The 24172-nt window shown below is 52.8% G+C and overlaps 1 protein-coding gene across 1 annotated transcript in view; it reads right to left on the bottom strand.

The window, feature by feature from the left end:
• Window positions 1-22933, bottom strand: part of Myo18b (myosin XVIIIB) — a 194338-nt gene extending 171405 nt beyond the window's left edge. The window contains exons 1-11 of the mRNA XM_032886778.1: window positions 22886-22933; window positions 21631-21789; window positions 17270-18562; window positions 16836-16902; window positions 15874-15986; window positions 15025-15201; window positions 12120-12318; window positions 10423-10565; window positions 9795-9895; window positions 9389-9452; window positions 4246-4390 (exon numbers count right to left, since the gene is read on the bottom strand). Coding sequence (XP_032742669.1) covers window positions 4246-4390; window positions 9389-9452; window positions 9795-9895; window positions 10423-10565; window positions 12120-12318; window positions 15025-15201; window positions 15874-15986; window positions 16836-16902; window positions 17270-18562; window positions 21631-21789; window positions 22886-22933 — 2509 coding nt within the window. The remainder of the gene's footprint in view (window positions 1-4245; window positions 4391-9388; window positions 9453-9794; window positions 9896-10422; window positions 10566-12119; window positions 12319-15024; window positions 15202-15873; window positions 15987-16835; window positions 16903-17269; window positions 18563-21630; window positions 21790-22885) is intronic.
• Between the last annotated feature and the right edge of the window lie 1239 nt (window positions 22934-24172).

Here is a 24172-nt window from a genome sequence, read left to right as displayed (position 1 = left end):
AAGACCTGGGTTCAGTTCCCAGCACCCGCGTGGAGGCTCACAGGTATAACTCCAGTTCCAGGCATCCGATGCCCTCCTCCAGCCCCCAAGGGCACCAGGCACCCGTGCAGTGCAGACATACGCGCAGGTGAAACAATCATACACATGAAAATAACTGAAGCAACCAAGCGGTAAGAGAAAGGAGAGAGGGGGAGAGGGACAGGGACAGGGAGAGGGAGGGAGGGAGGAGGAAGGGAGGGAGGGAAAGAGGAGGGAGGGGGAGAGGGGGGGGGGGGGGAGAAGGGGGAGAAGGAACTCTTAAGTTTCCCTTCATGGCTATGAAAAGTACCATAACCAACCCCACTGGGAGGAAAAGGCACTGTTCAAGGCACCGTCTCCCTTGAGGGCAGCAGGACACGGGATGTGGAGGAGCTTTGGTGCAGAATCCCTTGGTAGTGTTTCTGGTTCTCATAGACACTAATTGTGAGTGGACCCGCATTGGTGAAAGGGCACAGAGACAGGCACCCTAGACGGAGCAAGGAAGGCACTGCCCTTCGGCCATGCTTCCTGCTGTGTTCAGGGCCTCCCCAGCCTAGAGCACATCCACTCCTCCACACACCTCCTCCACCCCCACTCACACTGACTCTGCCAGCGTCCGACAGAAGATGGGGTGCTGGGCCCTTGTCATTAGAAACCTCTGTGCAGCGACCCTCTCACGGTCCCAAATTACAGCCCCATTCATCCATGGCCTGGCATCTTTACGACGGTGACAGGGAGGCGGTGGTGGCCTTGCACTTCACTTCTTTCCCACCACAGTCCCCACTCAGGCTTATATATGGCCTGACTATGTCATATATTAGGCAGCGGGTCAATGCCAAGCAGGCCGGCGAATTTAATGAAGGACAAATAAATTAAACACACTACTGGCCCTCACAGAGAGAAGAGGCCAAGCCACATAAAGCTGTAGGCATAAGCGTCCCTCAGCTTGGCTGCCAGACTGGATTCTAGTTACCATGATCCTCTCTGTACAATGTTGAGGGTCAGCAGGGACAGCGACACATGGGTCCACCCTCTGTGGAGAGTTACGAGGCCATGGAGTTTGGGGAGTAGACTGATGACAGGCTCCTGTTCCCTCACCAAGAAGGACTTCCTACTGATGTCAGTCACTTCTGGATTAAGGAGACCTGAGGGGCTGTAAATGGTGGGCTGTAAATGGTCCAGTTCAACAGAGTCCATGTACTGGCTGGTTTTGTGTGTCAACTTGACACAAGCTGGAGTTATCACAGAGAAAGGAGCCTCACTTGTGGAAATGCCTTCATGAGACCCAGCTGTAAGGCATTTTCTCAATTAGTGATCAAGGGGTGAGGACCCAGCCCATTGTGGGTGTGGCCATCTCATTGTGGGTGGGGCCATCCCTGGGCTTGTGGTCCTGGGTTCTATAAGAGAGCAGGCTGAGCCAGCCAGGTGAAGCAAGCCAGTAAGTATCATCCCTCCACAGCTTCTGCATCAGCTCCTGCTTATTGACCTGCTGGAGTTCCAGTCCTGACTTCCTTTGGTGATGAACAGGAACATAGAAGTGTAAGCTGAATAAACCCTTTCCTCCCCAACTTGCTTCTTGGTCATGATGTTTTGTGCAGGAATAGAAACCCTGACTAAGAGAGTCAGTCTCACAAGAGTGCTGGCATGGGCACTACTGTCACATTTTACAGAGGACAATACTGAGTCCCCAAGATCAGACTATCACCTCAGCCGAGAAGGTCAGACTGGTCCCAGGAACACCCATGGCCTCAACTTAAAGATGTCTCCATTCTGTTCAGGTCAATGTCCCAAACAGAGTGTTGTTGGGGACATCAGGGGGTTGGGTGGAACCAAGGAAAGACCCATACAAAAGAGGGTGGTTCTCCTGGCACCCTGGCATGAGCACAGCCAAGCAGACTCAAGGAAATTTTAGAGACAGTTCCCAAGGTTAACACCTCCAGATGCTGTTGGCTTTTGACACCACAGAAGAACATCTCTGAGCCTTGGTATCTGGAGCTCGGGTCTCTGTGTTTGCATATCTGTCACTTTACCAACCAAGCCACCTCGAAGCCCCGGGCATGGAGCTTCCCAGCGGTCAACTCTGAACCCTCATGCACAGTACAATTTGCAAGAATCCAGTGGACGCCTCTCAGTGAAGAGCATCAGTGCAAAACTGTCACACTTGGTCACTTCACAAACCCTGCATCCAGTCACGAGACCCCTCATCTCCCCACCCAGACCATGCTGGTTCCGACTAGCAGGATCCAGGCTTCTGAAGCGAGCTGAGGAAGCAAAGGAGGATCCTTGATTAATGAAAATGAACCTAATATATTTCGGAGCGATCTGTTGTGACACAAAGCAGGGACATTTACACATGACTGTGGGTTTTTAATAGCTGATTCTAGAACAACCCATTATGAAATCTTCCAAAGCTGAAAAATACAGTAAATCACGGGGCAGGGCTTCCGAGCAGACCGACATACGGCTCTCCATAAAATAATGTAGAGGGTGGGGTAGGAGGGGGAGGCAGAAGGAATTACTGCCATAATCATGAGTTAATAAAATATTTATAGATGCGGATTTTTCTCTTATCCTGGGCATGTCCACACAAGGGAAGCCCCTGAGTGCACATCGGAGGGGATTCCCACCTGTCCCAGGAGGAGAGCGAGTTGAGCTGAGCCCCTTTTTACCATGGCCCTGTGGTCTCCTCTGCAGTTGGGGGCAAAGAATACTCAGTTGGTATGGGAAGGCGGGGCACGGTGTCTGCTGGACTGGTCCACCACCTCCTCTACCTTCCTCTTCCTCTTCCCCACCACCACCACCACCACCACCATCATCATCTTCTTTTTCCTCATCCTAATCTTCCTCCTCACCCACCACCTTCTTCTCTTCTACTGAATCTGTCCAAGACAGCAGGAAGCCTCCTTCAGATACCCCCTCCCCAATTGAGTACAGCCTGAGGCTGTTAATCAAGGAGCCCTAGCCTATCAGAGCCAAGCAATGGTCATGAACTCCAGGGCGTGACCCCGCCCACATCTGCAGTAAAGCCAAAGCTATCTGTGTTCGCCCAAGGACCCATAATCTGAGAAGCTACCAAAGAGGACTCGAGAACCCAGAAGGCAACGCACATGGTGGCAGAGAAGAGGACAAGGTGACATCACCATGGAGATATGCCAGAGCCACAGAGTGGACGGGAAAGGGCCTCCCTAGAGCCTTCATGGGATGTGGCTGCAGATAGCCTGCTCCAGACTCCTGGCACCAATAACTGAGAGGAGAGAGGTTGGGTTCCTGTTATTTATGTCATCAAGATGGCGGACATTTGTCGAGGTACCAGACCATGAGCACAAATGGCGGAGCCCGGTACGTGTGGCAGGGACAGCCATTCATCACATGGGCAGCCCATGCTCAGAGCTTAGTGCTGCTCTGGCCAACAGAAGCCACTGGCAACTTAGTCATTAAAATCACATCCAACCCAGGGCTGGAGAGATGACTCAGCGTGCAAATCCCTGCTGTATAAGGCTGAGGACCTGAGTTCAATCCCTAGCATGTGTGTGCATGAACTGGGCATAGAGGCCTGATGCTAGCCCAGAGCTGCAGAGGCAGAGGCAGGAGGATCCCCGGGTGCCCCAGCCAGCCTACCCTGACCAAGCAGCTTCATGCCAGTGAGAGACCTATCTGAAAACCCGAGGAGAACAGCATCTAAGCAATCAATCCTAAGGTTTCCTCTGTCCTACACACATACATACATGTACACACACATACATGCATGCATATATTATATACATACACTACACACATACATATACACCACATATGCACATATATACATGCACACATATACATTCATACATATATACATATATACATACATGCAAACAGATACATACACACCAAGCACTACACATGCATGCACATACATACATACACATAACACACTACATTCACACACATGCATGTGCATACACATACATGAACATACACTACACACACATACATGAACACACATATGCACATGCATGTGCACACACACACACACACACAATTATTCACAATTCTAAGCTCAGCCCCTTAGCCATGAGCTACATTTCAGGTGCTCCATGGCCCTATGTGCCTCGTGACCACTGTGACAGCAGGGGTGACTTACAGGGTCCCATCAGTGTGACAGGTTCTCATGGACAGCACGTGTTCAAGGTCACTGGGGAGCCCCGAGACACACACCACAGCAGATAGCTGCAGGAGGGACGGTACCTTTGCATGCCCCTGCCGCACCCAGGTGATAGATGGCCGCCAGTACCCGCCAGATGGCTCGCTGCTCTCCCTCCGAGATGCCCAGCAGCTCCATGGCACCCCGGAGCTGGGAGAATGCTGTGGCTGCCTTCTGCTTGTCTTCAGGCTGGGGGAGGGGAGAGAAGAGAAAGGCCGTCATGGTGGAGACTGGAATTCACAGCTCAGAGCCGAGGTCAGTCTGCCGGGCACACGGTCGGTTTATGGCTGCACTAAATTACCCACGGTTAAGCCGAGCTGATTTGGCAGCCTCATTGAGACTTCCAGGAAGGTTGTAAATGTCATTTGTGTCTGGTTTGGGGTATGGGGCAGGTTTTATTCATTCTGGAAGGATTTGTCAGGGCTCTGGTCTGGATGCCAAGATAAGGGAGCAGGAGCACAACCCTGGAGCCTCTCGAGGCAGAAGAGATGGGAACATAAAAGCAGTGGGCATGAGAACAGGCTGTATGGCGGATCCCAGGTCTAAGTGGGACACAGGAGATCACAGAGGAGGAGCAGAACCTGGGGCGAGAGCTTAAAAGGTAGATTGGGGGGGTGGGGGCTGGAGAGATGGCTCAACGGTTAAGAACACTGACTGCTCTCCCAAAGGTCCTGAGTTCAATTCCAAGCAACCACATGGTGGCTCACAACCATCTGTAATGGGATCCGATGGCCCCTTCGGATGTGTCTGAAGACAGCTACAGTGCACTCAAAGACATAAATAAATCTTTATAAAAGTTAATGTGGAAACTGATCATGTATATGGGGCAGAGGGCCCCACATGGGGGCGAGTGTGACTGACCAGCAGAGGTCACACATGAGAGAGGTAAGGAGGAAGGCAGGCCAGGCAGGCCCGAGACAGTCAACGGTCAGCCTAAGGAGCAACCGTTTCCCGTCACGATGGTTAAGGACTGACACATGGACCCACTTAGATTTCTGAACCCACAGCCGACATCACTAATCAGTCAAGATCCCACAGCAAGCCAGACTCACTTCAGAAGGCCACCATTGGCCACCACACCCCAAGATATACCTCAGGAGCCAACATGGGGCTTGCTTGGCACCTTCTGTGGGACAAAGGGAAGTTTCCGGAGAATTTGAAGCAGAAAAAGAATGGCCCAATGGTAGGTTCGTGAGTTACTGAGCTTCAAGTGTCATTTTTTTCCTCTTTATTTTTCAGATTTATAGTTCTAATTATATTTGTCTGAATATTAAAATTAATTTGGAAGTTCTATGTATGAGCCATCTGGCTGAGGACACACTGCCCAGAAACCTGGAAGGCAGAGAAAGTGAGGCGGGAACGGGAGCCCTTTTGTCAATAACCTGCCACAGCACATAATGAGAGACCAATTTGTACCTGGTCCAAGTAGAGAATCTGGGTGACACAGGGCAGGAGAGCCTGTTAGAGCTGACAGGTCCTTGAATTCTGTAGAGTTTCGTGCCCAGAGAGGGCACGGCATAGGCCAAAGGTCACACAGCAAATTGACTGCAGGGAAGGCAGGCGGCTTCCCCGATTCCCGCCCACGCTGATTCTTTTCAACTCCAGCCGCCTCAGATAACTGAGACACTGGAGAGGCTCCTCAGCCAATTGGAACAACATCAAAGCAGGTGGTGACATTGAGAGATTCGCCTTGGAAGCGTTTCAATTAACAGCAGAAGCATGTCCCACCTCTCTGTCATATTTCTGGGCCACCACAGAACCACCAAGTCCCTAGCAACCAGGAGCTGAGCCTAGCAACCGCAGCCGCTCCACCACAGCAGACAAGGGGGGGAGGAAGGCGCCACCCAACAAAGGCTCCGTTATTTATGAGATTCCAAGGGAGCAGGAGAGGACGCTCAGAGGACAGATGGTGAGATTATCCTGGATCCCAGTGTCAGCAGCCAAGGAGCACTGGATTTTGAATAACAGGTATAGCCCATCACTGAAGCACTTAGCTTTTATGAGAGGGGAGGGGAGACCCCTTTCTCTCTCCTGCAACCCACGTCTCTTAGGAAACAGAGAATGTGAATGAACAAGGAGAGATACTCCTGCCAAGTGAGAGGAGGCTCAGGGTGACGGTTAGAGAGCCCGTTGTTCTCTAAGCAACTCCGAATAATGCCCTGACCGATCTGCTCTTGGGTAAAAAATAACTATGAAACCAGAAATAAGTCAGATGAGTGAATACAACGCCCCCAAGAAAACAGAGAAGCAGAAGAAGAAAGGCTACACAGGAGGCAGTGGGTCTAGAGCCCAGGGCGGGAGTACTACACAGCAAGGAAAAAGAACAAGCTAACACTATACTCACTCCTGTGGGAGGCTTCCAAAGCCAATGCTGAGTTAAAGATATCTGACCTGAAAGCTTGCTCTTTGTCTGACATCTGTCACTAGCTTTAAAGCGTTTGAGACTGTGTGACTCACACACACACACACACACACACACACACACACACACACACACTCACCACTGGTAGATGTCTTCCCTTGGGATGGCTGTCTGAGAAGTTCAGAGCACAGCATTGCACTTCATGGAGCCTCAGGCTACACCTGGCAGAGCCAGTGCACAGTGGGACAGAGAAAGCTGGCCAGCTCAGAACATCTTCATATAGAGACACCAACACTGTCATGGCCCCTGGGGTCACGTGGACTTCAGTTTCCTAAGGAGCCTCCACTCTGGCTTCTGGGGTGACTGGACCCATTCACACTCTCTCCCACTATAGCATGTTCCCGCCGGCATTTATGGGTTTTGTTTTGTTTTGTTTTGACCACTGCTGTTCTGAGTGGGCCTTTTGTGTTTTGCCTTCTGAGCAGTGTGTGTGTTCATTTTATTCGTTCATTGTTGATGTGTGTTTTGATTTCTCGCTTTTGGAGTTCTTTATGTATTCTAGATACAAATTCTAGACAATCCTCTGCCAGCTCTTAACACCCTGTAAGCTATGTTTTTCTTTTGTGTCCTCTGCTAGACATGTTTTGTGGGGCTTTTGTTGTTGTGGTTTGCTTGATTGTTTGTTTCTGTTTGTGTCCCTTCCACGGGGTCCCCTTCGCCAGTGTTGGTCTTGTTCCCTGGGTGACTGGAGTCCTACTGAGTGTTTTCCTTCAGCGGCTCTAGAGGTCAAGCCTTACCATCACACCACAGTCTGGGGTGCATCTGAAGTTGGCGTTTTAGGGGTGAGGAGTGGGGGCTTCGTCCTGTACATGGACAACCCAGTTTTCCCAGATGATGTCTCTTCCCCATTGTGTGTATTTTCCGTTGTGGGTACACAGGCTCAGATCTGAGTATGTGACTACCCGTTGATCATCACGACTGTCCCATGTTGTTTTCATTACTCTTGACTCTGCAGATTACACATCAGGCGTGTGGCACCTCCCACGGTTTTGCTCAGGTTCACTTGCCTACCCGGGGTCTCGTCTGCTTCTGCGTGAGGTTCAGGGTTGTCTCTCTGTCCGCGAGGAATGGCATTGGAACCTGGGTGGATTCGTCGAGTCTGTAGGTGGCCTCTGTACAGCAGCCGCTTATAACATTAATCTGCCCATCCCTCAGCGTGGGAGGTCTTTCCATCTTCTAGTGACTTCTTCGATCTCTTCCTTACCGTCACGCTGCCAAGGGCTCTCATCTCCCGGGTTACATTTATTGCGAGGTGTTTGCTGTGGTGAACGGGACTGAGACCTTCATTTCTTTCTCAGACATTTGCCATTGGCTCACAAGAGGGCTCTGCCGTGTGTGTGTGTGTGTGTGTGTGTGTGTGTGTGTGTGTGTGTGTGTGTGTGTGTGTGTGTGTGTGTATGTGTGTGTGTGTATGTTTGAGGTTTGTGTCCTGCCTCTCTGCTGAGGGTGTCTGCCCACTCTGAAATTTCTGGTGGGATCCTATGGGTCACAGAATCATGTGACTGCAAACAATGATACACCGACTCCCCCTCTCCTGCAGTCCCCTTCTGTCAGCTTCTATCTCGTTCTCCTGTGAAGAGTGGGGTGGAGAGGGGACACCTTGGGGGAAGGCTTTGGGTTTTCACGCTCAGCGGGGTCATGGGCTCTAACCCACAGCTCTAACCTCACAGTGCCACCGAGACAGGCTTCTACTGCAGCCTGTCATGAAGGGATGTTGGATTTTCTCTAAAGCCCTTTCCGTATCCATGGAGAGGATCCTGTGACCTGTGACCTCGATTCCATTTATGGGATGTATCCCTATTTATTGATTCACATGCACTGAACCATGCCCGCATGAAGACAGTTTCTCACGATGGGTGATCTTTCTCATTGCACTCCCGGATTTAATTTTCAAGTGTCTCGTTGAGAATCCATGCGGCTACGCTCAGAGGCCACTGGCCTGCAATGCTCTTCTGTTGTCCGTACCTTTATCTGGTTCGTCCTCTCTCTACCTTGCAAACTCCTACTCATCCTTCAAAACCCAATGTCAGCCCAGCCTAGTGTCCCCTAGTTACGACAAAGCCTTCCCTGACTCAGGCCAAACATCTCTTTAAGTCACTCTCTGGTACTCACAGCCACACTTCTTCCTACATATTCTCTCGTGTAGCTGCATTAATTTTCATGCCTGTCTTCCTCACTACAGTGAAGCCTCAGATGGGTGCAAGGGTCCTGACCTTTAACCCCAGCATCATCACAGTGAATGAGAGCAAAGGAAGCCAAGAAAGCAGCATTGGAAATGAACAAAACTAAAAGCCAGCAAGTGAATGGTGGCTTCCTTTCAGGGAACCCTGGAGCACCCAACCTTCAGGGTCCTTCCTTCTCCCACCAATCCTTCCCACCCCCCATCCTCCACCCTATCCTCCTCACCCCATCCTGCCCCACCTCTGTTTACGACTATAAACAGCAACCAGCAGAGGGTGCCCACCTTTCTCCATCAGCCTCCAGAGCGCCCCCTACTGACAGACTCAGGCAGAACCATGCTAAGCTCTCAGATCTCACCTCACTCTCTCCTACCACATCCTTTCTTGGTCAGGAACAAGTCTCACTTCCTAAACCAGCCCGGACCTTACCAAGGGGTCCAGCTACTCTGCTAGGGCTGCTGCCCCCGCATGACCACCATTGCCAAATACAGACCCGAGCAAAAGGAGACAGTAGGTCACGGGACTCTCCATCACCTGCCTCCCTGGCCCTGGGACAGCAGTGTGCCCTGGAAGCAGGCCACTTACCTTGGACCACAGGCCCATGCCGAAGGCACTGCTCTCTGCCATCTGGTGCAGGTTCAGTTCCGTCCTGGAAGAGAGGATTGTGGAAGTGGGGGTGGGTGGTCTACTCCAGCCCAAACCACACATAGCAGGAGGCGTCCCACTGCAGGGTCAAACACGCTACACCTCCTGGCTGCCCCAGGACACAGGCCTCCCTTCCTAATGACTCCATGCTCCAACCTCACACCGTGAGAGAGGGACTGGAGTTCAGAGTAGATGAAATGTAACTGAGCCCCAGTGCAGAGCCCTGACAACTGATATCAGAGACCTGGTCATGAGGTATCCCAGCCTCTCAGCTCTGGGTAAAGCTTCCCACTGAGCTTTCTTCATCCCCCTGCCTCAGCAGACCCAGCCTGACCCACATACTCACCTGAGATCTACATCCAGTCCAGCCAGCAGTTGAGAGAAAACTTCAAAGTTCCCTTCCCCTTGGGGCTGCCGGGCCACACGGCTGTTCTCCAGAAGCATCGACTGTGAGTGAGGGGGGAGTTGGGCAGTGTCATCTCTGGTCCTGCTGCCCACACTTGGTTCCCAAAGGCCCTACCAGGCTGTCCTACCCCAACACTCTCTGAGACCTCACTAAAGGGTGACCTTGCCAGTACCCAGGGTCCAAAGCCCCACAATCAGCCAAGCCATGGGATCTTCCAGCTCCCAGGAAAGGCCAGAGGGACTTCCTCCCTGAAGCCTACAGGGGTCGGGGGTGGGGAGAGCAAAGGCCTCCGTTGATGCTAAGGAGCCAGATATCCCTGATGTGGGCTGTTGCCAGGTGCTGTGTGGTCACAAGGGGAAAAGATTCTCTGTGGGTCTGTTACACTTCAATAAGCATCTGGGTTCTGCTCCTATTGCTTTGAACCCCCACCCCAGAGCCACACCATGCTAGCTGCTTCCAACATTCCAGGGTGTCAACTCGCTTGTCACCCCAGGGTCCTGACTGGAAATGTGGGTGCAGGCCAGAGACGCCACACCTTAAAGAGCCTGGGCCCATCCCCAGGCCTCACCTGGAGCTGAGCGGCTGTGACTCGGCCGGTGGCATTGAAGTCCAACGACATCACCATGGCAAAGCGGGTGGCCCTACGGCTGTGGCCAGTGGACACACAGCCAAAGGCCCGGAGGACAGTGAAGGTGGCTCGGAGCTTCTCCACTGCCAGGAGACAGAGGGGAGGTGTCACTTGTGCCTTAAGCAGGGCCACCTTTCTGGAGACCCATGCTGGTCTTCTGTCCTTGCGATGGGATCTCTGAACTACAGTGTGAGTCCCAGCAGCTGCCTCAGCCCTGAGTTTTAAAGTCATGGGTAGGATAGAGGCAATCTGAGTGACTGGGGGCGGGGAGGGGTGGAGGTGGAGTATCCTCCTGATACCTTGTCAGCACTGGAGGGCCACCTGAGGGCCTGAAAGTCCTGGGATCTTCCCGAAGGTATTCTCTGAGTGCCCTCAAGCCCTGTGTGCTATACCAGACACCTGGGTACATTTCATCCTGTCTCCCACATTCACGTAAACAGCAGAACCCGTCTGTGAGAGAGTCTAGGCCAGCCCCACCCTTATCCTCACCTCAGTAAGCTAAGTGCTAGAGTGATCACAGAAGGTGGGGCAGCAGGCACAGCATTTAAGAGAAGCCCAGGTAGGGATGGGGGGGTTCTGCCTTTTGCAAAGTGCCCAACAGAGAGATAAATTGTTCATCTTCTTCATGCTTCAGGAGACCCCTCCCTGTTTCTGGCATAGCTCTGAAAGTTTGACCAACTCAACAATATTCAGTGTTTGGAATACACCTATACGCTGCCATGGTGGTATAGCCCAGTGCCATCTAGTGCAGCGCCGTGTGGGTTCCGGCGGGCAGTGTCCCCAGGATGAACGGACTCCATTCTTGGAGGGAGTAAGAAATGATGTTTATCTAGAGTATACATGAATGCACGCACACGTGCACGTGTGTGCTTTCTAGATAAATATGTGTGTGCGCATATGTGTGTATGTGCGTGTGAGGGGGTGGGGGAAGTGGAGGAGAAGGAGGAGGAGGAGCAGAGTAACATCTATGAAGGTTCTGTGGAGACATTGGAGTGTTACTGAGAACCCTAGTTAACCTCTCTGGTTTTCAGTGCCTTTATCTATAAATCTCAAATCATAATAGCTACCCCCTCTCCTGTTCAAATCACAGAGCTTTTGTGGTTGGAGAAGAGCCCGGCACAGGGTCCCTGGAGACGGCCACACTGATGGCTATGACCCCTGTTGTCATTATTCGTACTGATAAGGCCCACTGCACCCCTCCTGCGTTCTTGCCCCGCCTCTCCCCACAGCAGCACTCTCTAGAGCGTCCTGGCCTTCTGCAGCTTCATCTCCCCTCTAGCTCTCAGTTCTGCTTTTTTCTTTGCTTCTTGGACCCTCTGTACAGTGGAGTAGGCTGTGTGCTGCTCAAAAACACACACTCAACCCCCCTCAAAAAAAAAATCCCTCAATCTGTCTTACACGATGGCTCCCAGCAGGTGGCAGCCAAGCTCCTGCTTCTAATTGTCCCACTGTGTGACCACCGAGATAGCCACCAATGTCATGAGAGGGATGCATTGTTATCCTGGCAGCAGCTTCCTGGGTCAGTAGCCAACACAGGACCCTTGTTTAGTGAATGGCAGCCGGACAGTAAAGTAAAAAAGGAGCCCCACATCTCCCCTCCCTGTTCCCATCCAGCTGTCACCCATGGGCCACCATACCTGACACCCTGCCGTCCACGCTGCCTGCCATGCCCACCAGGTGCTCCAGAACCTGCTCACAGCAGGTGGTCTTTCCGGCTCCACTCCGGCCCAGTGCCACAATGCTCTGGTCTCTCCGCTGGCTCAGCAGTGCCCAGTATGCACGCTGGGCCAAGGATGTTACATGGGCAGGCAAGCCATCCTGGCGGCCTCGGGGTACCTGCCACAAGATGACAGGTGGTCATGCCTCCCTGCCAGCCTGCGAAGTGTCATCCATAGTTGGCTCACCGGGAGCCCTGAGCAACGGATATGATCATTAAAGGCTCAACCAGAAGGAAAGGGTTCATTCCACCTGTTAGTTAAATCACTGGGTACGATTCACCTGCAATGAAGTAGCTGGGAAAACTGGCACAATTGATTAGTAATACTGAGCAGGGAAACCAGAAATGTCTATCAATTAGTGATGTCTGCCAGGGAAACGAACTGAGCCGTCTCCCTGGTCAAGAAACTGTGAGCACCCACTGCTGGGTTCTGATGAAGACGCGGCATAAGACCCTCAGACAATGCAAGCTGGTGTGGCCTGATGACATCACTACCCTGTGCCAGCTGGAGCTTCCTCCACAGAAACACATTACACGGCCATGAGAAAGGAAGATGTGGCCACAAAGACGCTTGCATCACAGGTCATACTGAACATAAGAGAAAGCATATCTAGGAGTTCTGGGGGGAAAGCTCAGTGGTCAAGAGCAATCAAAAAGAGAGAGAGAGAGCACAGAGCCCTCTCTAAGTGATGGCCATGGCTATCCTGTGCAGGGCCATGACAAGCACCTCACAATCACAGGGAAGGGTCCGGATCGAACTGGGTACATGTTGGGCTTCATCAAATCCGGGTTTTAAAGAGACAAAGAGCTGGATGTGGAGATATAAGTCTGTGACTGCAGCGTCTATGGGGGCTGAGGCAGGAGAATTGCAAACTCGGGGCGTGCCTGGGCTATAGAAGGGTTCATAGACAGTGTGGGCAAGCCAGTGAGACCGTCTCAGATTTTTAAAAGAGGGCCTGGGTGCGACTCCGTGGTATGGTGCTTGCCTAGTATGTGAGGGACCCTAGTATCTGGGTTCCATCTCCAATACTCCTAACACCAAGACAGACAGACAGGCAGACAGATACACACACACACACATACAGTGGGGGAAGGAGGGAGAGAGGAGGGATAAAGGGAGGGTGTATAAAACTTTCCCAAAGTCCCAGAGGAGCCTGGTTGCTCAAGGACCAGGGGAAGACAAGAGTGACCCTGGAGCCCGGCAAGGGGTGAGCAGCTCCTCCAGGCTGCCCAGGGTCAAGGAGAAGGAGGTTGTTCAAGCAGCCCTGGTTGTGTCAGGTGACCTTGACAGAGTCTACACGGAAACACCTTTGCAGACAGGAGAGGCCAAGGAGGCCCAGGTCTGTGGGAATCCTAGAAGGAACAGGGCTGGAAGCCCAATGCCCCCAGGCCACATAGTGACCGTGGGGCTTCAGTCTACCCTTGCCTTTTCTCCCTGAGACTTAGAGGAACCAGGACACATGCCCAGAAGGCCCTCCTCATCGCTCAGACCTGTAGTTTGGGCAAGCCAGGACTGGAGCCTGAGCCTGACCCCACCTTGAGCCTTTTATCCTCAACCACTTGGAACCAGCACTAGATAAGTTCTTAAAGCAGGAGCCATGGGACAAGGCCTGCCCTACGAGATGCAGCTCAGAGCCTGGGGGCATCCAAAAATCCTAGAGTCTCAGCCTGGAGCTGCAGTTACCCTGAAGACTCGTGTTCATGAGGACACTTCAGTTCCTGGCCCCCACTGTGAAGAAAACGGATGCTGCAGGCCTGATACCCACAGGCCTACAAGCAATGGCTTGGAGCTCTTGCAGAGTGCACAGCTGTACCATCTCCAGAAGGACCTGGACCAAGATGGTTCCATATGAAACTTGAGAGACAGGAAGGCTGCGGGAGGGAAGAAAATGAAGCCCAGTGCCCCTCACAGGGAGATCCAGGGCAGTGCCACTCAGCGCCCTCCCTGTGCCTGTGTTTGCAAGTGCCTTTGGCTAATCTACAATGCCCAGTCTGAGAAGAGAGACCCAGAGTGGACATTACACCATGGGTCTGCAGTGAACACAGTGTGGCTTCACGGGCCTGTGTGACAGATGAGGGCCACAGCTAGGGAGCACCTGTCCATCTGTCTGCAGTTTGTTCCATGCCCCTGTCTGCCTGTTTGCAACCCAGGGTTCCTGTAAGTCTGTCTGTATACAAGTCTCACCCAGGACCTACGACACATGCCCCTCTCCCACTGGCTTCTTCCAGTCCCATCCTTGTCCACAGGTGTCCAGTCCACTCCGGCCACCATGGGCTATTTACCATCTGTGGCCTGTCTTCTCTCCCATGGGGCAGCAGGGTTTCCTCAGAGCCCACCAGTCAGCAGTGAACAGCTGCCAGGGACAGGCTCCGAGGAAATCGGTGTAGCCCATGATCCTCCACCAGGTGGCGCCATGAACATTCGGTTTCATTACTAATCCCAAACAAAAATAGCCTTTTCTCCATTCAATGGATAATAAACATCAGGGTAAACAGAGCTTCTGTCTCCACATGGAGGTGGATGTATGAGACATCAGAGGATACAGCACATGTTAGGAGCTCAGAGGAGCCACAGCCTGGCCTTTGCCCCAGCTCCTCTGCTTCAGTGTCCATCGCTCATTTAAAGTGTCACACCTCGGCTTTGGACAAGAGCTCACCGTCGCCCTCTAGGAACCGGGGATCACGTGGTCCTCTGTGCCTGCTAAGTCCCCTATTCTCATCTTGAGCAGAGCTGAGGGTTTCCATGGTGCTGATACTCTCTTCTACACTACCCAGGCAAGGAGCCTTCCACCCATCTCCGCCCCCCGAGCATGGTCCCACCTCACCTTCCCTGAAGAGGGCACTGTGGTCGTCTGGGGCTGCAGGGCGATCAGATCAGGCCCCGAGCAGGTGTGTGGCAGCTGAGCCTGGTAGCGTTTCAGAAGCGTGTTCAGGACGCTGGATTCGTTGACGCTGACCAGAGAAGCCAGGTCCTCAGCCTGGTCCAGCTCAGAGGGGTTGGCCTAAAGACATCACAAAGGATCTCCCCCGGATTCCTTAACCCCTACCCCACCAGCACCACCACCTGTGCAGATATGTGCATGCACACATGCCTGCATACACACCCTCAGGCATACATGTGCCCGCACACTGCTCGGTCTCGTCATGTAAAGGGGCATGTGACGAAGACCAACGCACCCGAGTGTATCATGTACCGGCTTCCTACAGGTACATGCCTCTTCCTATGGGTACATCTCTCTTCCTACTCTAGACAGGCCCTGTGACATCCAGGGGTGGAAGCCATTGGCCAACCACCTCCCTTATCAAAGTTCACTGGGCAAACCCCTAAGAGAAAAGTCGACTCCCAAACTGTGCACCATTGGAACGTATGCTTCAGTGACAACCTGTCCAGGTAGCTGAGCTCCCTGGCATCCAGGGTGAAAATGGAAACATGTCTATGGAACAATTTTCACAAAATGAAAGGTAATCTCCTGCTTGGATCAGTCAGAACCATGGCTGCAGGAGCCAGTAGGCTTGTCTTCACAAAGGGACCAAAGATGCAGTGAACAATCCCGTGATGGAGTCCCACCAGCAGAGCCATGAGCACCATGGGCGTTTCCCACAACCTCTCCTGCATGGATCTATAGGGGGGGGCAGAGGGGACAGAGCGGCAGTGGGGAGGAGGGGCTGCTCACCCGGTGGACCTGCTCCTCGTCCACTTCGGTGACAGTCCTGTCTGCATCGATGCAGAGCCGTACCCTTCCAGCGGGCAGGTCAGCTGTCCCCTCGTCTGGTTTAAGCACCGTTGCTGTGTGGGCAGCCAGAGATAGGAGAGGAAAGGAAAGGGGGTAGAAGGTCAGGGGAGGGGAAGGGAGGGGAGAGGATGACAGGGGAAGGGAAGGGAAGAGAGGAGAGAGGAAGAGAGAGGATGTCAGGGGATAGGAGGGGAAGGGAAGAGAGAGGAAAGGAAAGGAGAGGAAGGCAGAGGAAGGGAGGGGAGGGAAGAGTCTTTGAGCCAGGCCAGGAAGCTGGAGATTGAACTTGGGGAGAGACCGAAAGGTTCTATTGGGGTTCTGTTAACATAAAGAACCTTAACTGTCATGCCCCAAGCCAGTGGTTCTCATGTGGGTCATGACCCCTTTAGGGTCAAATAAGACCATCGGAAAACACAGATATTCATGGTACGATTCATAACTGTAGCAAAATTACAGTTATGAAGTACCATTGAAAATAACTTTATGGCTGGGGGTCACCAGGACACGAGGAATGTTGTTAAAGGGTCTCAGCATTAGGGAGGCTGAGAACCGCTGCCCCAAGCCCTTAGAGACAAAGGCTAGCACTAAGCAGTCCCCTCAGAGGGTGAGGTCCACCGACCTGTCCCACACGAGTTCAGATCAGGATGATAATAGACAGACAGTACGAGTGGAACGCAGAATCACTTCTCAGAGCACATCCTTCAGCCTCAACTGGTCAGCAAGAGTGGACCTGGGATGGGGACTCTCTGCCCACTGGGAGATACAGGTACCCCACCCTCATCTCGGTTTCTCCCCTATCTCCTTGTCTTGAGAGTGAAATAAAACTGGCTGAGGACTGACGGCAGGAGAGACAAGAGAAACGGGTGGGGACCCCCCACCCAGGCCAGCCTGAGCCCACTTACCAAGCGTGAACCCGTCCTTCTGTACCAGCCAAACTTTCTGTGCCTCGTACCATCTATCCTCAAAAGCCTAGGAGCAAAAAGAATGTCGCCTAACCAGCAAAAATTACCAGCCCCAGGTTTGATGTAGGGACCGCTGATTGCTCCCACAGGAGCTTTCGCTTTCACAGAGCTGCCAGGGCACGGCCCAAGAATCTACACGCGGTGCCATTGCAGAGAATTGTGGGTAACAAGGGACCCGGTAACCACTAAGTAGTATTAGGAGGAGACCAGGGAAGACGTCTAGCCTGGGGAGGGGCCGCGTGGAGCCTAGGGGCCTAGCTCTTCAAGGAGTACTCTCTGGAGGAATGCTGGGCTCTGACTAGCCCTCTGCCCACCCTGTGGCCTCCTGTAGGTCCTTCCCATCCCTTAGGCTCCACAGTCTACAGCCCCATTACCTGGTCGGAGTCTCCACTCTGGCCCCCTCTGTCTGGGTCTTGCAGGATCTGCTTCTCTTCCATAGGCTTCTGCATAGAAGGCCTTTCCATGCCAGTCTCAGGTACAGACTCTCTGCGACCTTCTGCCTGAGGCTCCGTGACGTCCACTTCCTCCATGCGCACACGGGGCTCCTCGGCTCCCTGCATCCTACTCTCCGGCTGACCCTCCCTCTTTGCAGCCTCTACTGAGGTCCCCTCTGTAGCTATCCCATCCGGGGCCTTGCAGCTTTCTTCGGGACTCTGAGTCTCCGCTGCCACCTCAGGGAGCTCCCGGGTTGTCTCTGGTGTCACCAGCTTCTTCTGAGGTCTCCCAACCTTTCCCATCTTCGCCGGAGACTCGGGCTGCTGCCCCGTGGGCTCTGCTGGCTGCCCACAGCTCCTGTCTACCGCTAGGCTCTGCTTGTCCTCCATCTTCTCTTCCTTAGGGCTTTGCTTGTCCTCTGTCTTCTCATCCTTACGACGGGATTCTGTTACTCTGTTCTTGCTCAGAGGACTGTCCCACTTGCTTCTCCGACCCAAGGAACTTCCCCACTTCCTTAGGGGGACTGGGGGCTCCAAAGGTCTCACTTCAGCTTCCGCAACCTTCGGCCCATCCTCTTTTTCCATCTTCTTTGGGGGGCCCCCTCCTTCTTTCTCTGCTGTTCCCTGCTGCCCCTTGTTTCCTGCCTCCTGAGTTTGGGACCTGGTCCCATGCTCCTCTGTGTTCTGAGACTCACCTTCTTTTTGCCCTTTGGTCTGGGGGTCCCGGCTCCCTTTTCCCTCTGTGCCCTGACACTTCCCACCTTTTGTGCTTTGACCTGTATCTCCAACACCCCTAGTCCTGGTCTTCTCAGACAAGGAGGCCTGGGGGTCACAGGAAGTCCCTGTGGTCGTCCCTTTCTTTGTCCCTCCAGAGTCTTTGGCTGGAGCTGGGGTCTTGTCCGTGGAGACATCACGAGGTTGGATCTTCTGCTCTGCCTTGGCCAACTCTGGATCCAGCTTGGCCACCATTAGCAACACATCACCCCTCCTCACGCCCTTCCTGAAGGGCAGTGTCCTTTTGGCGGGGGTTCCTTCGGGACCTGACTCCTGAGGCCTCTCCCCACTGGTGCTGGTCACAGGTGTGGAGTCCTTGTCACCAGGCTCCGGGGGCTGCTTGCCTGGAATGTCTGCACTGTCGTGGGTGGTGGATGAGCTGTCCTGGGAAGTCTTCTGGCTTCCAGGCTTGGGGACATTGTTGGTCTTGTTGGATTGGTTAGTGGGAACTGCTGGGGTCTAGGAAAGAAACCATAATGAACTTAGCTGCTGCCCAACTGACCAGCAGCCATTCATTCCCAGGTTCACCCACCCAAAACCACCCAAGCCCTTCTGACATCCTCCGGATCTGTGCTTGGCAGTGCCTAGACAGACGCCAAGGATCGACAGAATCAGGGGAAAGAAGGCAGACTCAGGAATCCAAGAGAATGGAGTTCAACTCCACCTTTGCCTCTCTTCACTGTGTTGTGTTGGGTAAACTCCTTATCCTCTCTGAGCCAGCTTCTCAACAACAGGGTGCGTGTGATGGTTTATATATGCTCGTCCTAGGGAGTGGCACTATTAGAAGGTGTAGCCTTGTTGGAGGAAGTGTGTCACTGGGGGGTGGGCTTGGAGATCTTCCTCCTAGTCCCCTAAGGATGCCCAATCTGTTCCTGGCTTCCTTCGAATGAAGAAGTAGATCTTACAGCTCCTCCTGCACCAGGCCTGCCTGGGTGCTGCCATGCTTCTGCCTTGATACTGAACTGAACCTCTGAACCTGTAAGCCAGCCCCAATCAAATGTTGTCCTTATAAGAGTCACCTTGGTCGTGGTATCTGTTCACAGCAGTGAAACCCTAACTAAGACAGTGGGTGTAAGGTCTGATGGTGGCCCAGCACACAGTCAGTCTTCAGTAGCTGCTGTAGATGTATTTGTTATGTTTCCATCTTGTACTAGCTGGTTTTCTGTGTCAACTTGACACAAGCTGGAGTTATCACAGAGAAAGGAGTCTCCCTTGAGGCAATGCCTCCATGAGACCCAGCTGTAAAGCATTTTTTCAATTAGTGATCAAGGATGGGAGGGCCCATTGTCCCTGGGCTGGCGGTCCTGGTTCTATAAGAAAGCAGGCTGAGCAAGCCAGGGGAGCAAGCCAGTAAGCAGCACCCCTCCATGGCCTCTGCATCAGCTCCTGCCTCCAGGTTCCTGCTCTATGTGAGTTCCAGTCCTGACTTCCTTTGGTGATGAACAGCAACATGAAAGCGTAAGCTGAATTAACCCTCTCCTTCCCAACTTGCTTCTTGGTTGTGATGTTTGTGCAGGGGTAGAAACCCTGACTAGGACACACCTCCACCCTCCTGATGAGATCATCAGGAGAGACACATTCCCAGCAGGGTGCTGCTGCAGGGCGGTCCTATCTTCTGGGAGCTCAGGCCCCTCCATAACACTACATAACAGACGCATGCTGTGTGGAGTTTTGCAGGCTGAGTATGGAAAGCTCTTCTGGGATCTCAGAGGTGGAGGTGGGGGAAGGGGTACAGCTTCCACTCCAGCCATCCAGGTTCTCAAACAGACTGCCTGCTCCATCCAACCTCCCAGCCATTTTCCACCCACCAGCCATCCTTTTACAACTGATCAGGACATTGGTGGCCACCCCAAGTCTACAGGAAGTCCATGAACACACCCTCAGTTCCTCCAAGCCTTTTCAGGGTCTGTCTGTCTACTCGCCTCACTTTCTGGCCACACTGGATGCATCCTAGTTCTGGCCCACCCACCCCTTCCCTACACCCTCATGCTTGTTTATGCTGGTCCTGAAAACCAACAGTCATGACCTCTCTCCACCCCTCCTGTCCACTCTGTTTCCTGTACCTCACGACCCCTCCCCCGCCCTCCTAGGCAGCTCCAGAAAGAGAGCGTTACATGATCTGGCTCTGTCTCTACTTGGCTTGGTGACATTGGGGAAAGCATCTTGGCCTCTCTGTGCTTTGGTCTCGATTTCTGATAAGCAAGTGTGATTTCCGTCCCCACTACTGCACTGTTTAAACAGGCCCACGATCACTCAGTGACCATTAGTGATAGACAGGGACATTTTACATGACCTCTTCCCTACCCTCCTGGTAAGTGTGGCCAGTCTCTGTTTACGCCTTAAGTCAGACAGGAGCAGACACAGGGCCCAGTCACCCTGTCGGTCTCTTCCATGAGAGCCAACTGCTGTCCCCACAGCTGCTTCTAGTCAGTTGTGGAGTAGCTTGCTGACACAGAGAAGCCCTGGTCACTAAACAGGTGCAAGCACATGAGGCATAAATGGGCCAGGGAAGAGGAGGAGGGGGAGAGGGAGGAGGGGAGGAGGAAGGGGAGGAGGAGGAGCCGCCAGGATGACTCTCTGGATCTAGTTCAACACCTGGTTTTATAACCCCAGGTCCTCCCAGCCCAATCCTGCCATTACTCTCTTTGCCTCAAGGGGGCACTATAGAGGCATCACAGGGATACTCCCAGGATGCACTGCTCTCCAAGCCTGCCTTCCTAGTGTCCAGCCTTGGTTTCCTGCCCAGGCTTTGGGGCTCTCTATATAAAGGGTTAGACGTAATCAGGGCTATGATGACACTGGTTCTTCTGTGGACCAGTTTTGGCTGACGATGCCCATTACCATTCAGAAGGGAGAGTGTGTGGAACAAGTGACCAGGATCTACAGCCTGCCTGGGATTAACCCTTCAGTTATCGGATGGCGGATGTTTCAGAGACTCGGAAGGGGCTGAGGGACCTGCAGCTGGAGGACACTGGTGTGTGGGACTAGCAGCTCAGGTGGCTGACCCAGAAGGATGCCGGTACTTCAACATCAGGCTAACCGAGGCCGGGACATGCCAGTATCTTTTCCGCTTTCATAAATGAACTGAGGCAGGCCAGTGGCCCTATAACCACGGCTGGTTATAACTCAGGAGGCTGAATGGCAGGAGTAGATGTTCCAGGCCAGCCTGGGACAAGGAACTAATTCAGTGGCACAGAGCTGAGCGGGAGGCAACTGCTGGTGTTTGGGAACTCATAGCCGAATAAGTCAGGTGATCAAATGAGCTCTGCATGGTCTCAAGAAAAACAACCATGGGGGAGTTAAGAAAAGTAGACCCTCCAGAGGTGGGTAATTGGAGATGGGATTTTCAGCTCACATAGGAGTTCAACAGAGAAAGTGGAAGAATAGGGCAGGACAGAGAGAACAAAGATAGAATGACTGATTCAGGACAGTATCGAGTATGAATGGAAAGGCACCCATCACCTGCCCCACCCCACACCGCCCGCCCCGCCCAAACCGCCTCACCCCACCCCCACCCTGTCATTCACCTCTACTTCCGGGGAGGTGAGTGCCGCCTCCTTCCTCCTCCTGGCTTCTTTGGACTCTTTCTCCGTCTCTCGAACCAGCTGCTTGATGAAGCCCCCAGGGATGACGGAGAACAAGGGAGGTGGAGAGGATGGAGGGGGACTCTTGTCCTCTTCTCGAATCTGTGTGTGGAAGCAAGGAGAGAGGTGAGAGTGAGTCTTCGGGGCCAGGGCTCCCCAGCACAGTCTGTGATGCAGCCTTGGAGGAGCCTCGGGAAAAGCATGAGAGAAAAGCTGAAGGGCTCTGAGGGACGCCAGGAGGCTGAGACGGTGTCGGGAGACAGAATGCACCAGTGTGACATTAGAGGTTGCACGGGAGAGGCAGCTTCAACCCGGAGAGTCTCCTCCTGAGAGGAACCCAAGCCACCTCTCATCGCAGCTTCTGAGACGTCAGGAGGGGTGGCTCGCACACCAGGCTCCCCTGCCCTCGTGCTTCTGGCTGCCAAGGGGCCACTGGAGAAACTTGAGGAGAAGATATTCTTCCCGCCTAAGACATGGATACTCCCAGGGTGCACCACACTCCAAGCTTGTCTCAGTGGTACCTCCCAGCTTCTTAAAGAAGCCTCCTGGGGACTTGAAGTATGATAATAGATTAGTGCTGGGACCACACAGAGGCTGGGAAGACCCTTTGCCATGGCCTGTGCCACCAGTTTTCCTCTCTGGGGTTCTGTGTCCCTGGAAACAACCATGGACAAAAAAAAAAAAAAAAAAAGAAAGAAAAAAAATCCTTTTTTTTCTTTCTTTTTGGAAAAAAAATAATAGTGTCTATGCAAAGGGAAGAAAAGAATAGAAGGGGAGGGTAGCAGAGAGCGGGGAACCCTTAAGGGACCCTATGGAAAATGTGAATGGGATGGAGGGATAGCCAGGTTAGGTAAGAGCCCTTGTCCAGGTCTCTGTGGTGACCAGAGTTAGATCCACAGAAACCCCCCAGCATTAGACCAGCAGCCAACAGCCCACCTCTCTCCTCCCCTCAACCCCATGCCTCAGCTCTCATTAAGTTGCCATGGAGTATAGATAGGGCACCCTCATTCCCGGCCTCCTACTAAGGAATGGGAAGGAGTTGGCAGATCCAGAAGGACTGGGCAGCCCATAGAGACAGAAGACCATCATTCCCTGCCTGAGGTATGTGGGAGAGGGCAGGGGGGTGAGTTGGGTCACCCAGGTCCTGGCCCCTCTTGCCAGGGTACAGTCGGGCCCTGTGACCACATCCCCCCAAAACACCACTTTCCTTCTGCTCCCACAGGGCGAGGCGCGACGATATGGCCATGGTGACCCAGGTAGCTAGGCTCGGGCGACGAAGCTGTGCTCCTGAGGCTGGCGCAGAGCGAAGCTTTACAGACACGCGGAGAGCATGAGGTGAGTGGACACAGGCCTGACACACTGAATAGGAAAGAGAGAGGAGAGAGACTGATTAGGACCCAGGCTCGGCTCAGCTCCCATCACATCATGAAAGAAACGATGCTATTCCATCTTCTGCTGAGACCTTCATTCATTCCCACGATAGTGAACCAGCCGTAAGGTCACCAGTCACAAAGCAGACAGTGTGCGAGGCTCTCCTCCTCTCAATCCCGTGCCACGATTTCTCATCGAGGGAGAAACATACATGGTCCTGTGTGTGTCTCTCCAAGGCACTTACACAAAGACAACGCCTGCCTAAGCAGTGTGGCAATCAAGTTCCAGAAGATTCAACTTGACTCAGAACGGTGGGGATGAGAGGAAGTTTCAGCTGGGGAATGGGATTCCTTCCAGAAAAGGAAATTTCTGGGAGGTGCATGTGTGTCAACTTAACACAAGCTGGAGTTATCACAGAGAAAGGAACCTCCCTTAAGGAAATGCCTCCATGAGATCCAGCTGCAATACATTTTCTCAACTAGTGATCAAGGGTGGGAGGACCCATTGTGGGTGGAGCCATTCCTGGGCTGGTGATCTTGGGTTCTCTAAGAAAGCAAGCTGAGCAAGCCTGGGGAAGCAAGCCAGTAAGTAACATCCCTGCATGGCCTCTGCATCAGTTCCTGCCTCCAGGTTCCTGCCCAGCTTGAGTTCCAGTCCTGATTTCCTTTGGTGAACAGTAGAAGTGTAAGCTGAATAAACCCTTTCCTCCCCAGCTTCTTGGTCATGATGTTTTATGCAGAAATACAAACCCTGACTAAGACAGTAAAGATTATCCTGACCCAAGTGCGGAAATCAATCCTACAGAACCATGAAGATGGTTGTTTGCATCAAACTCTCAACGCAATTCTTCACACACATTGAAAAAAAAAATCAACACAATTTTCAGCTTCATATCGAAACTGAGGACAGTTAAAATGACCCTGAAAAACAAAAGAGCTGCTGGAGACCTCAGCATCCCCAGTCTCAAAGTAAACTGCGGAGCTGTACTCATAAAAACCGACACAGAAACAGGCATGCTGATCAATGATTGTTGGAATCAAACTGAAGACTCAGACAGAGAGTCAAAAAGAAAAAAATGCAGGCTAGAAAATAGTGCCTTCAATAAATGCTGATC

The sequence above is a fragment of the Rattus rattus genome, chromosome 16 (genome assembly GCF_011064425.1).
Source record: "Rattus rattus isolate New Zealand chromosome 16, Rrattus_CSIRO_v1, whole genome shotgun sequence".
In the NCBI taxonomy this organism is placed as follows: domain Eukaryota; kingdom Metazoa; phylum Chordata; class Mammalia; order Rodentia; family Muridae; genus Rattus; species Rattus rattus.
This window is presented reverse-complemented; position numbering and strand designations above follow the sequence as displayed.